Below are 14,505 nucleotides of genomic sequence, written 5' to 3' on the forward strand. Positions count from 1 at the left end.
AACAAACATATAAAACACTTTCAGACTCAATTCTCACAAAATATTTTGTAAAAAGTTCCATCCAGAGCCATATACATAAAGAGTTACGACATTGGATTATAGTCACGTGATATGCAGATCAAATTGTGTCAAACTTGTCTCCATTAATGCATGTAAAGTATAGGAGCAACAAAATACTTTCAACTTTTTCTTATATTAAAAAAAATGTAATTGCACATTTTACGATGAAATATCGATGTGCACAGCGTACAGAAGTACTTGCGCCAAAGAATATTGCGCGCGCGTGCGCTAGTACATTATAACGTTCGATTGATTGATTTTGGAACAAAACATCCCATAACTACGTCCTATTAATAACAATTATGTAATATTTTCAATTCATAATGCATGCTTTGATGACTAAATAAAATAATAAAGTGTCGTGGATATATTTTTTAATATACTGAAAAGGGTATGAACAATATTTAAATAATAAAGGCAAATTATTACAAATGAAATGATGAACGAGTCTCTGAATGGTAATAACGTTGGCGGCGCAGTTTGTGTAACAAACAAACAGAAAGCCCATACTGCATAAAAAGAGAGGTGAATTTGTGTGTTTTTTGTATTGGTTCATTCTTTGATGTATCCTAACTTCCATGTAGGCCCTAGCATTTATTTTTTTGTTATTATAAAAAATATATATATATTTTAACAAATCAATACTAAATTAAAATCGGAATCTAAGCGTTATTTCATAGACAACAAAATCTAAAAATAGTGCATGAACTTTTGGAAAACGCTATACAAAAGAGACGCGCGCGCCCTCAGCGTGCGAATTCTTTGACACAAAAATGGCTTCTAATTTTCAATGTCGTAACTCTTTATGGCTCTGGTTCCATCGAATAGATATTGCCCTCTATAGTTTGAGTTATTCTTATAATTTATGACGAGTAGTGGTGTCACACATCGACACAAACAAACAAATCGCTAGTCGAATGTAAAAGTTCCAACATGGCAGCTTCGAGAGGACCGATTCTACCTTTAAATCAGCGTTATGTTAATGGTATTCCTGTTGTTTCTGGTCGTCAAACACTTCGAACTAGAGAGAAATATATAGTATGTTTAATTTTTTTGGTATTTGCTAGTTTATGTTATAGTGCCTTCTTTCTAATGCCAGAACTTATGAGGGACCGAGTGTCAATGTCAATATCAGGAGTTTCTGGTGATCTGCTGCTACCACCACCGAAATTAGAAGAAGTAGCTGTAGAGGGAGGCCTGGGTGGAAACGTACATCATCGCATTAATGGTCTAGAAGATATCCATATAAAAGAAGATCAAGATAGATTAGCGTATCAAATGGAACAAGAAAAAGCATTAGATAAAGCAAGACAAGCAGTAAATATAGAAAATAATAAACATTCTGTTGATGAGGTCAATAAACCAGCTGCTGTTGAAGATAACAACGGCAATAAACATGAACATCCTGAAGATATTAAAAAAGAATTGTTTTTAGTTGAAAAAGATAAGGAACAAATGAAAGCCCTAGAAGAGAAAGCAGAAGAAAAAAGAAAAGAAATAGAAATGAAGATGGCAGCAGAAAAAAGGGACAAATATTTTACTCAAAAAGACGGTGAACCTGATGACGCAGATATAAAAGAAAAAAGAGACACTGTTCGGGAGGTAAGCTTTAACTTGTTTTTTACTTATTCATATAAATATTTAATACTGATTGTCTGTGTAATGACATGCCATGTATCATTTTTCCTGTGGCCTAGTTATTTTTCAGTTTATGTTAATTTAATTTGTAATTACTAAAATATATTTTTACATAATGAGTTTAAAACACAACTAGAAAGAGACTACAACCATAGAGAGCCCAACAACAAACAATAAGAAGAATTGATGGTCACAAAAGCGAAAGCTTAAGAAGACTATCAACAAATGAATGTACATACATTTTTTTAAACAATAAAGCATCAAGTGTTATAAAAGTTAAAATGTTTTTTTTCCAGATGATGGTGAGAGCATGGGACGGATATGTGAAATATGCTTGGGGTGCAAATGAGCTTAAACCCATATCGCACACTGGTCATTCAGCAAGTATTTTTGGACGATCAGCAATGGGTGCCACTATTATTGATGGTATTGATACATTATATATTATGGGTTTGCAAGACAACTACCAGAAGGCTCGTAATTGGGTTGCCCACAGCTTCACTTTCAATCCTGTAAGTTGTAGCAAGAAAATGATACAGTATAGTAAAAAAATAAGTCATGGATTATCAATTGTTTCCTGTAAAGTATTGTGATAAAACAATTAAATTATTTAAGAATTGACCTGATGAATGATTATATTTATGATTTTGAAATAAAAAATGATTTCCTTTCATTTTAAGTTTTTAAATTAAAAAAGGCAGAACTACAGTATAAGTAAAAGTTGATAGTTAACATAAGTTTGATGGTGCTAGCGGCCCAGGGGTTGGAAACATATCGCACCCTAGAAGATATAAAAAAATAATCATAAATATAAAATAAGATCAAATGCAATTGCAACAAGCAGAGAAATATACCCCTATTGTCAGATGCATTAAAAATGGACAAAGGCTAAAGTTTAAATTTACGACTTACTGTAGAAGAGGAAAAATGCGCCAAAAGAGTTTCCCATTAAGGGGTATATAGTTAAACAAGAAATATTTCGCTGACTCGCTTATTGACGTAATTTAAAAAATGTTATACGTATTATTGGCTCATTCAAACACCTCATCCATGTATCATTGTGCTTAAATACTCACACTGGACTTGTCAACACTTTAGAATTTACACATGTAATGGTCGTGTGTGGCTTCCCTTGGGTATAAAATTTGAGCTAAAACAGCTATTTAAAAAACCTACCCCTTAAACCACAAGATAAGGGGCAAGTTGACCATAATGTATGTTGGTAAAAAGATGCATGAAACTTGACCTTGCTGGTAAATTTTGTTGAGTTTTAATTGTTGTCATCCAAATGGTTCGCCTGATTACTGTAATCCCAAGAGTAATTTAGGTTACACATGTAATTGAGTTTACAATCAGAACACAACATAAGAAAATTAGGATAATTAACTTTGTTTTTATTTATTAAATCATGTACAGCTTTGTATTGATAAATAACTATATCTTATGAAACATCAATATCATTCAGATAATATTATAACATACAACATTTGGAAAATGCTGTATTATGTTTTATCATAACATTAAACAAATTTAAGCATTTTGTTGTTTACTTTTTAGCCAAGTGATATATCAGTTTTTGAGGTGAATATACGGTTTGTTGGTGGACTATTGTCAACATTTGCTCTCACTGGAGATGAGGTGAATATGTATATTTATTTTATTTATCAGTATTTAACCCAAACCATTTATTGGAGTCATACCAATCTACCAGGTTTATATGACCAATTGATTCAAGTTCCTATTTATTTTCAATGTTGTTTAACAAGAATTTGTTTGCTAATGTTTAGGTTTTCAAAACAAAAGCTGTAGAGATAGCAGATAGGCTTTTGCCAGCATTCAATACACCAACAGGTATTCCTTATGGTCTTGTCAACTCAAAAACGTACGTAATCAGTAATTTTCTTTAAGCTTGGTTTTCAATTGGACGCAATACAACGATTTAGATTATTCCTGTGTTATGATTGGTCACATTACTTGCTTGTTGCATTGCATCCAAATGGAAACCAAGCTTTATATTATGTTTGTTGTTGTCAAATACTATAAATAATTATAACTTTCTTCTTATGTTCTGTGCCATATACTGAATCCTCAAACACTAGGTTGTAAACAATTCTGTATTTAATAGTAAAGTTATTTAACATTGTATTTACACACTACAGACTACAGAATGAGATCAAATTTCTATTCAATCACCATGGGCTAGGCTTTGAGGACAATCATGAAATAAGGAAATGGTAACACTTCCTATATTGATTTTGTTTTTGTCTGTTTACCTGAACCCGTCTACCTAACCTACAGACTGGATTTGTAGACTAGATATTATTGAAGGTCAAACTTGTGGGGGTGATATTTCCATCTTAAAAATTAAATCAATAGTATTGCTATTAATTAATAAATCATGTTTTGAAAATGAAAATGTTATACTTATTGTCTATATATTTGAACACTTGAGTTTTTCTCACCTTATGAACAACTAAGTATTTGAGTGTATGTTTATTGGCATTTAGTATGTAATAACAGTTTAAACAGTGACTAGCGTTTTCTCTTGGGTTTAATTAAGTACATAATAATGATTGGTTGATCACCAATGTACAGCTTTAAAACATATTTAATTCCCATTATATAATAACAGTAGTTTTAGCATTGTCACCAACTAAATGCATTTAATTATACACTTCACTTCACTTTTAAATTTCAGCTTTATGTCTACAGTACTTTTAAAAGTATTATCTTAAATTAAAGACTTTAAATTTATTTGAAAATATAAAATCGTATTTCTTTTTGTTAATTAAGCAACTATTTAAATACAGGTACTAATGTTTGTGTGGTACTGTATGAAATAAAATACAAACAGTCTTGGAATGCACCCTCATTAGACATTTCTGATAGAATTATGTCAGTCAACATATCATATTAAATTTCACAGTAGGATAATTTGCCAATCAATTATTTAAAAAAACATTCATTAGAGAACGACCTATGGCTATAAAGTACTATCTAACAACTATTACATTCATTAGAGAATGACCTATGACCTATGGCTATAAAGTACTATCTAACAACTATTATACAGTAGAATATATAATATTCCAGTCATCAACAAGATTTTTTACGTTAAAGATGATAACTTGGGAAATGTACATGAATAGATTGATCAAATATTTGTATGTGAAAAACTTCAAACTATAAATATTAAACTGTTTTAATATTTCATAGTAAAATATATTCTATAGTAGCAAATACATCAAGTCATAGTATAAAATATATTCTATAGTAGCAAATACATCAAGTCATAGTATAAAATATATTCTATAGTAGCAAATACATCAAGTCATAGTATAAAATATATTCTATAGTAGCAAATACATCAAGTCATAGTATAAATTTATTAGAGAATATTTTAAAATAATCCTGAGTATGTATTTTAATATTTAATGGTGTATATAAGAATAATGAAATCCCCAGTGGCCCATAGCCAAGTCACTGATGCATATGTTGACGACGGGTATCTTTAAAGCTTAGTAATGTACTATGTTGTTTATTAGGTTTGTGAAGAGTATAATTTGCAATTTCCATCAAGTAATATTGATTAGCTATATATATATATACTAACATTTGCTTTCATTTGTAAATTATTTCTACTAATATGACTGATAATAATAATAAACAATAATTTGTTTCTGTTCAACAATGATCAAAGTTAATGAATAATTACATTTTAATGATAAATCATCATAAATATTTTACATGTATGTTTAATATGTAGAAAGAATCACTAGTTACATTATCGCATTATGTATTACAGATGCTAGTCTCATTCTAGTCTCGCCCTACATTATTTAACATTTTTATTTTCTATTTTTTTTTTTAACAATATTAAACTTCAATACAACTTGTTTTATTAACAACATATGTTTTCCTTTAATAACTAATTTATTACACAACAAATGCATTTAAAATATTGTTTTTTTTATACAAGAATTCATAATTTTTATTGGTAATTGCTCTTCTGTAAATGCTTTTGTAACCTAAAAATAAATTGGTTATTGTAATAGTCAATAAGTACAGTAACATACTATCTAGTATATTGCATGAGCGGACATGTGTCAGGTATCATGTTTGTATTATATAATCAGTAATTTAACAGCTGCTTTCATAAAGTTCATTGATTTCAGAGCATGTCCTGGGTACTTTTGGGTAACATTTGTTACCGATGTATAATTTAAAATAACTTTGAAAGCAAAAAGTTATTAATTCCTGATTCTACCAATTAATATGCAAATCATAATCTGCAATATTCAAATAGCATTATCTAAATGTATTAAAATTGAATATTTATGTATCTGGCTTTGTTAGATTTTAAGACTACACTAGTGTTTTAATTATATATGTATACTTAATTCTGCAAGTACTGTACTTAATTCTGCAAGTACTGTACTGCAGTATGTAATAAGCTTGATAATGAGGTTGGTTGGTTGTGCCTTATATTCTTAATCAATACTCTATTCATTCATCTCCATGACTATAACAATATATGTGTACATATTTTAGAGTTTCAACTTGTCATGTATATAGTGTGTGTTATTCATTCATGGTCACTTATATATTTGTAGGGGTAATGGACGGAATTGGGGCTGGGCATCTGGTGGAAGTTCTATTCTTGCTGAGTATGGCTCTATGCATTTAGAGTTTGCTTATCTCTCTGAAATTACTGGAGATCCTAAATATTTACAGAAGGTATCATTACATATTTATTTACACAATAATGGAGAGTATTGTCTTTGTTATTCTTTATTATTGCATCCATCCTTTCTATTTTTACTATAGTTATGTGTTATTTTATAATAGGTACAAAAAGTTAGAGAAGTATTGAACAATATGAATAAACCTGATGGGCTTTACCCAAATTACATCAACCCAAAAACTGGACGATGGGGACAAAGTAAGTGCAATGTATTTATACACATAAGTACAGTATGATCATTGAGATGACCATTGAAGAATTCCTCCATGACCATGTGAAACTAAATCAATTAGGGTCTCAGCAAAATAATCTCCAGTTTTACTTCATGATCTAATTTATATAACATATCTACTGTTTTTATAGATCATGTTTCTATTGGTGCATTGGGAGACAGTTTTTATGAATACTTATTAAAATCTTACATCATGTCAGGCCAAAAAGATGAAATTGCTAAGAAAATGTACTATGATGCAGTTGAGGTAAGTTTCATCTTATTTACTGTTTTTTAGTAGCAGCATCCAAATAATTTATTTATTTGTTGTTTTTACACATATATTTTACATACTTATTTTTATTGCATATTTGTAATAGGCAATTTCTAGAAGATTAGTACAGAAAACTCCAGGTGGCCTTACCTACATTGGGGACCTACGTTCAAGTCGAATAGAGAAAAAAATGGACCACCTTGGCTGTTTTTCTGGTGGTATGCTGGGCCTAGGATCAAAATATGCTTCACCAAACTTACAAGAGAAATATTTGGAGCTAGGAGGAGAAATTACAAAGACCTGCCACACAGCTTATGATAAAACAGGTATATATTGCAACACAATGTTTATCATTGCAATCAGATGTAAATTGAATTGAGTGAAAAATCATAAGCGATTTTACTATAACATCATTTATTTGTTTGTTTAGCTACAAAGCTAGGACCAGAAGCATTTCGTTTTGAAGGTAAATCTGAGGCAGTAGCAATGCGCCAAAATGAAAAGTATTACATCTTGAGGCCTGAAGTCATAGAATCATATTTTGTTATGTGGAGGTTAACAAAAGACACAAAATATAGAGACTGGGGCTGGGAAGCAGTAGAGGTAAATCATCAGTAAAACTTATTATTTCAAATAAAACAAATTACAGAATATAAGAACAAATTTGAAAATGCCTTTTTATTTATTTAACAATTTGAAAATGTCTATGACTGTATTTGATTACTAGATGAAAATGATTCATTTAAATTTGTTATGAATATAATATGGTTATTCCTCTACAGAATTGTTATTGAAAATAAATTATTTCAAAAGGAATGGTGTTTAATTGGTGGATATATTGTTTTGTTTCTTTTTTTCAGGCTATAAATAAACATTGCAGAGTACCAGATGGATTTTCTGGGATAAGAGATGTTTATGCTTCAAAAGTTAGCCACGATGATGTGCAACAAAGCTTTTTCTTAGCGGAAACACTTAAGTATCTTTATTTATTATTTAGTGATAATGATTTTATGTCATTAGATGATTGGGTTTTAAATACCGAGGCACATCCACTTCCTGTGAAGAAGTCATGATTACCACAGTGGGGTACAACCAGATCTGGTACACTCCCTGTGAAGAAGTCATGATTATTACAGCGGGGTACAACAGTTAAATCAGTCATAAATAGTTTACTAGAATCTTTATGTCCTAGCGGATAGTTTTATGATATTTTATCAATTTTTTTTCAAATTATTGGAATTCCTCTTTTGAATGAATACAAAATGCAGCACTAAAAATTACGGACAAATAAAATGTGTATAGTAATAAATATATAAATTATTGTATAAATGAGTGAAAAGTGTCACCATTTCTGTAGTGCTGATCATCTCATAGCTTGATATATATAACATTAAAGTTATTTGGCGCCAATCACAATCAATATGCTTTTGATATACATGACTATAATCATATGTGTAAATATTGACATTATTAATTTGTTTGTTATCTGTATTATTGTATTTTAATATATTGAGGTACTATTTTTAGTGTTCAAATGATAGATTTAAACAAAAGAAAGTCACATAGGCTGAATAATTATGAATACTTAAAGTTAAAATGCTAAATATTAAAACTTGAGAATTGGTAAATACAGTTGTAACTTATTTATTAATGATGATGATCTTTAATAAAGTATTTAAGTGTAAAACAACCTGTGATTCAAATATTATTTTGTAAAATGTGGTCTATGTTTGATATGGCCTATATAATGTATGCAAGTCAATGTTAAATAGACATTTATTCTTGTTTGAATATTATTTTTGTGGTAAGTTAAACATTTTAATTAAATCAGAATGTCGGGTACTAATCTCATTCATTCATTAGTTAATCTCAATATGTAATCTTTTTCTTGTTGTAAATTTAACCCAATTCCTATGTTTATATGTATCATTTTTTACTGCATAAATTTAAGTGTTGAATGTATTTAAATAAAATCTGTGTTTTTAGTATTAAATATAACATCTGGACGTTTGTTCTATTTAAATTTGTTAATTTGTGAGAGAATATTAATGTATTTGTATAAAGTGCTGTTATTATGCATGAATTGATTAAATAATAACATGCTCACAATTACAATGATTGTTTCAAATATGCAGTAAATGTGATTTAGGTTGTAGATATTGGAGAACATTATGTTAATAGTCATTTTTGTCTGGACTTTTATTTTGTCTGGACTTTTATTTTGTCTGGACTTTTAGTAAAAATATAAATAGTACAGTAAATATACAATATATTGTAAAATGTTTTACTTTTTGTAACAATGAGTTCTGATTTCTTGTATTACAATTGTACTATATAAATCTTAAATAATGTACTAGTAGTAATATAACTGTTAATAGCCATTCATATTTATTTGTTTTAACACACAATGCCCCGATAGATGAAGTCATGTTTTTTTCCCTTTTTTGAGTATGTACGTACATTTAATTATAATGACCACTTTTATCTGAAGCAGCCATTTCTTAAAATACAAAATAAATTTTTTTGAAAATGTAGGGCTATGTTTTTAAATTGAACTTAGCTGCGCAGTTACATTTTTAGTTGTAATTTGACCAAAATATCTCATAATAATTTATGCATACTTAATTGTAATTGTAATTATAGTCTTTGTTCATTAGCATTTTTATCAATTTGATGTATTTTATTATGATTGTTTCAAAACTTATGGTCAAATGTTTTCTTTTATTTTTTTTGGTGTTAAATATATCATTAAAAAATAATTGTTTAATATCTCTTTATTTTTTAAAGTTGTGTTCATAAAACAATTGAAAAAGAAATCCTGCTGGTCCACATGGATTTTTCCAAAAATCACCCGGAATATTTCTTTTAACTATTATCTGCTAATATTGTTATTACTGTATGTGCTATTATTTCATAGCAACAACTTACTGTATGTTGAAAAATTTGATTCATCAAAATTTATCATATAAAAAATCCCTGTATATAGTATCAGAAATCATCCAATGGAAATTGCATTTCAAGTGTTTTTTACTTTTTAGGTGATCATTTAGAATAAAATGATCACCTAATGTTATTGTATGAAATCTTTATTCTTCTCTTATTAGGTGATCATTTATAATAAAATGATCACCTATTGTTATTGTATGAAATCTTTATTCTTCTCTTATTAGGTGATCATTTAGAATAAAATGATCACCTATTGTTATTGTATGAAATCTTTATTCTTCTCTTATTAGGTGATCATTTAGAATAAAATGATCACCTAATGTTATTGTATGAAATCTTTATTCTTCTCTTATTAGGTGATCATTTAGAATAAAATGATCACCTATTGTTATTGTATGAAATCTTTATTCTTCTCTTATTAGGTGATCATTTAGAATAAAATGATCACCTATTGTTATTGTACAAAATCTTTATTGTTATTGTTATTATTCTTTCTGTACACTTTTTGTGTAACAATTATCTCAAAAAGTTAAATGTCAATGATCACAAATTTTTCACAATGTCTTATAAATACTTTTAAGCTTTTAAGCAATTCTTAAAATGCGTATAAAATATGATTTTTTTTTACAAATCGTATTCTACTCACCATCCTTAGTACATTCACCAAATTTGAGTCAGTTCCGACTTAAAATAACGCTATACGAGCAGGTTAAAAATGACAAAATGTGCAAATTAATTGCATCAAAGTGCTGAATATGGTGAAAATAAGGCATTTTTAAAATGAAAATAATTCTTCAGAATGCACGATGACCCCCAATTTTTTTAACTTATTCTGGAAGCCAATGAGTTGTAGATATGAACTCATGTACACATTTTACATACAAAATGTTGTGACGTCATGAAATGGCCACTTGAATTTAAAATTAATTTTTCTCTTTCGTCATATTTTATCACATTCAATAGAACGCATCTCTGTTATTTTGTGCACGATTTTCGCTCAAATTTTAGTATGTGATTGCTCAATTAATTGATTTCTTGTGAGTTGACACTATTTTCATTTTGATGACGTTATCATGTGTAAAAACTTGAATAACGTAGGCCGTGTAATTTCGCCTTCGCAGTAAATTTGAATATCTTACAGCTCTTCAGAATTGAAGGTTACCTTGATGATTATAATTTATTATGAAAGCTGATGAAATGTAGATATGAATTCATATAAAAATCAAGCCTATCGGATGTTGTGATGTTAACATATGGCCAGTTGAAGTTAAAAAGTAGTTTTTTCATCTTTTTCGTAAAAGTTATACAAATTTCAAAGAGCGCGCACAGCGCTTCTACGTGCCAAATTCTCTTCCAATTCTTATATTTATTTGCTCAATTCATTATCTTTCGAAATTGTCATCTTCGAGTTTATTTTGATAATTCCATCATACCAAAAATTTAGAACATGATGTGGGTCCCGTAATTTCACCTATGCTACACTGTATATAGATATACAGTATATACTGTACATATTGTATATGACCATATAATAGGTACAACTCAGTACTATAAGTGTATATGCATCATGTCATAGGATGGCGTAGGCTACATCAACTTTTTACGATCCAGGCCCGTAGCCAGGGGGGTTTTTTATGGTTCGGGCGAACCCCCCTTTACAGCGAACCCCCCTTTACAGCGAACCCCCCTTAACCGACTGCGAACCCCCATCCCCGAGATGCCCAATACCTCACCCTCATCTCCGAAAATCGTCCAAATACGTGCCCCACAGTACAAAAAGTTGTTCGTAAATTAAAAAATCCGTAAACTCGTTCGGAATAACTCATACAGTACCTTCTTTCCCTGTATGAGCGTACTTCGAGCGATATAGTCTGTAAAGAGTTGCAAATGAATTGCGGATTTTAACCTGAAAAATAAATGTTTGGTCCCTGCATGTAACATGATATTGACGCGTCTCACAGCGAGCTGGGGGACGAACGATTCGTACAAAGGACACCGCCAGACAACAACTGCGTACCAATTGTTTAGATCACTGGCAGTCAGGCAGCATGCATAAAGTATATAGCCTTCCGACATACATCAGTATTTATGTGTGGCTATGAAGTATAATTATATCATAGAGGATCATAGTGAATATTAATATTTTACACTATAATATCTATGGTATCATGTACGGTAGTTCACATTATGGCATCCGATTATTTTTTTCTAGACCACCAGCCGATACGTAGGCCTACTCAAATGTATCAATATCACCTATTTACATTGGCATATTTAATTTCCTCAACAAATTGCTGTAAATAAATATTATAGATAGAGCTGTAATAAGAATTGCATTTGCCTTCACCCAGTGTGCTTTTATCGGGGCTTCTCCTAGACGTACGTTCGCATTGAACTTGAACGCAAAACAAAATATCGAGTAAATGATCAAACAATCGGCGGTTCCGCACAGAGCACGCGCATCTAACGAGTCCAAGTACGATCGTTTTGCTCATTGGTAGCATGCTGCATGAGAGTGTCTTTTCCGGCCATCTAGGGGTGTCATTTAACAAAATTTGCTTCGCCTCAGGCCCCACCCCAGGTGGGGGAGGAGGGGGGGGGGGAGTAGGTATGGGGGTGACCCAAATACTTAGTGTGCGAACCCCCCCCCTTGACAGATCCTGGCTACGGCCCTGCCGGATCGTATGTTAATTTCATTAAAATGATAAAAATTATCACCTATAATTCGTCAAAGTGACGAATTAATTCCGATTTTATTAGTTGGACTCTTGCACAGTTGCTGTCTAATCGTTGTTGTGTAATATCATTTCGAACCATATTAAAATCATAAAGAGATTCATATTCCTTAACATATGTGGCTGTGCATGGAAGTCCGGTCTACAAAAACTCGGGCCCGGGATCATTGTTATTGGGCCTGAAAGTGTTGGTGAATTCATAATTATACTTAATATTTTATTTATTTATATATATATATATATATATATATATATATATATATATATATATATATATATATATATATATAAATCAATGATGTTGCGTAGCACTGTGTAAATTATATATAAATCATACTGTAAATTATAGAAACAGTGCTCATATTCGGAACATGATCTCATAATCGCGTCGAGCATAGCTCATTGGCGAAAGTTCCATATTTTTTAGTTGTATGAAAAAATGTCTCTGGCTGGATTCGAACCTGCAACCTCTCGCTTACAGGGCGAGTATCAGACCACAAACGCCCTGTTTGTGGGCGTTTGTTGTATGAGAGAATGTATCTGGTGGGTGAAAATCTGTGATAATACCATACATGGCTCTGTGGTCTAGTGGTATGATACTCGCCCTGTAAGCGAGAGGTTGCAGGTTCGAATCCAGCCAGAGACATTTTTTCATACAACTAAAAAATATGGAACTTTCGCCAATGAGCTATGCTCGACGCGATTATGAGATCATGTTCCGAATATGAGCACTGTTTCTATAATTTACAGTATGATTTATATATATATATATATATATATATATATATATATATATATATATATAAATCCAAATTACTGAGAAAAATGACAATGCTGTGGGTATCAGTGGCTGGATCTCAATGGAGATACAAAAATAAAAAGCGAAAAGCTAAATCAAAACGATAAAGTAAACAGCCAGAAAAGTTAGCAGAGCTTTCGGGCAACACTAGCCCTTCATCATATATATATATATATATAATTATATTATTATACAATTGAAAGCAAAACCCGTTGAATCTCAAATCATTAGGACTAGAAATTTGGCTTATCAATCAAATAAATACTTTCGTTCAAAATGAAACTCCAACCTCTCTAATCAAAAGATTGAACTCGAAAACGGACCCTTTTTTTGAATTGGGTATGTTGAAACATTTCAATATTCATTTAAAAAAGTACATTAATTGTGGTATTGATCAGTGGCTATAGAGGCGTAAAAACCCTCGGTCAATATCATGTAAAATGCACTGTGGAAAGGTCATTATTAAGACTGCAAAATTGGGCTTATCAACAAATAAATACTTTCGTTCAAAATGTAAAATCAAGGCTGAAAAATTGGGCTTATCAACAACAAAATATTTTATTATTAGACGCGATAACATCAAGGATAATCAGTATAATAATTATTAATATAGCCACTGTTACTAGTTTTATTCTACATGCTAAAGTAAATAAAAATCCACTAGAAAACAAAGAAGTCTGAATGTTATGCTTATTAGCCATGTTATGTTTGTTTCGCCTATGATTGTTTGCAATGTCCACATATTATTTCCGTGGGCATATCCATAGTGTATCACTCACAAAAAAAGACGTGTGAGGTTCTTTCTTTAGATTTTGAAAAATGATTTGTGTTACAGGTTGACATGAGTCAAATGCTCAAGATATCGGCTAACGCCATGGGACCCTTGGCTTATCAATGAATAATAAATACAGTACTACTTTCGTTCAATTGAAATCGGAATCTGACCGTTTCATTAAATTGGGTGTGATTAGGCCTAAACATATAATAATTTATTAAAAAGGTACAATAAAAACAAATGCATCAGAGGCGTAAAGAACCCACGGTCAATATCATGTAAAATTTATATGGTATAAGCACTGTGGAAGGGGTCATTATTAT

The 14,505-nt window shown here is 30.6% G+C and overlaps 1 protein-coding gene across 1 annotated transcript; it reads left to right on the plus strand.

Annotated features, from left to right (window-relative positions):
- Positions 1–973: 973 nt before the first annotated feature.
- LOC140054718 (mannosyl-oligosaccharide 1,2-alpha-mannosidase IA-like) lies at positions 974–9,564 on the plus strand. The gene is made up of 10 exons (XM_072099796.1): positions 974–1,662; positions 1,995–2,210; positions 3,256–3,336; positions 3,486–3,580; positions 6,312–6,435; positions 6,547–6,640; positions 6,806–6,921; positions 7,034–7,253; positions 7,358–7,530; positions 7,788–9,564. The coding sequence occupies exons 1-10, from the start codon at positions 994–996 to the stop codon at positions 7,998–8,000; spliced, it is 2,001 nt and encodes a 666-aa protein (XP_071955897.1). The 5' UTR covers positions 974–993; the 3' UTR covers positions 8,001–9,564.
- The last annotated feature ends 4,941 nt before the right edge of the window (positions 9,565–14,505 follow it).

Source organism: Antedon mediterranea, chromosome 7 (genome assembly GCF_964355755.1).
Source record: "Antedon mediterranea chromosome 7, ecAntMedi1.1, whole genome shotgun sequence".
Classification (NCBI taxonomy): Eukaryota; Metazoa; Echinodermata; class Crinoidea; order Comatulida; family Antedonidae; genus Antedon; species Antedon mediterranea.

Excerpts from the sequence above, each read along its gene's own strand:
- LOC140054718 (XM_072099796.1), top strand. The coding sequence starts at position 994 with ATGGCAGCTTCGAGAGGACCGATTCTACCTTTAAATCAGCGTTATGTT. Across the intron at positions 1,663-1,994 it reads AAAGAGACACTGTTCGGGAG|ATGATGGTGAGAGCATGGGA; the intron begins GTAAGCTTTAAC and ends TTTTTTTTCCAG. Across the intron at positions 3,581-6,311 it reads GGTCTTGTCAACTCAAAAAC|GGGTAATGGACGGAATTGGG; the intron begins GTACGTAATCAG and ends ATATATTTGTAG.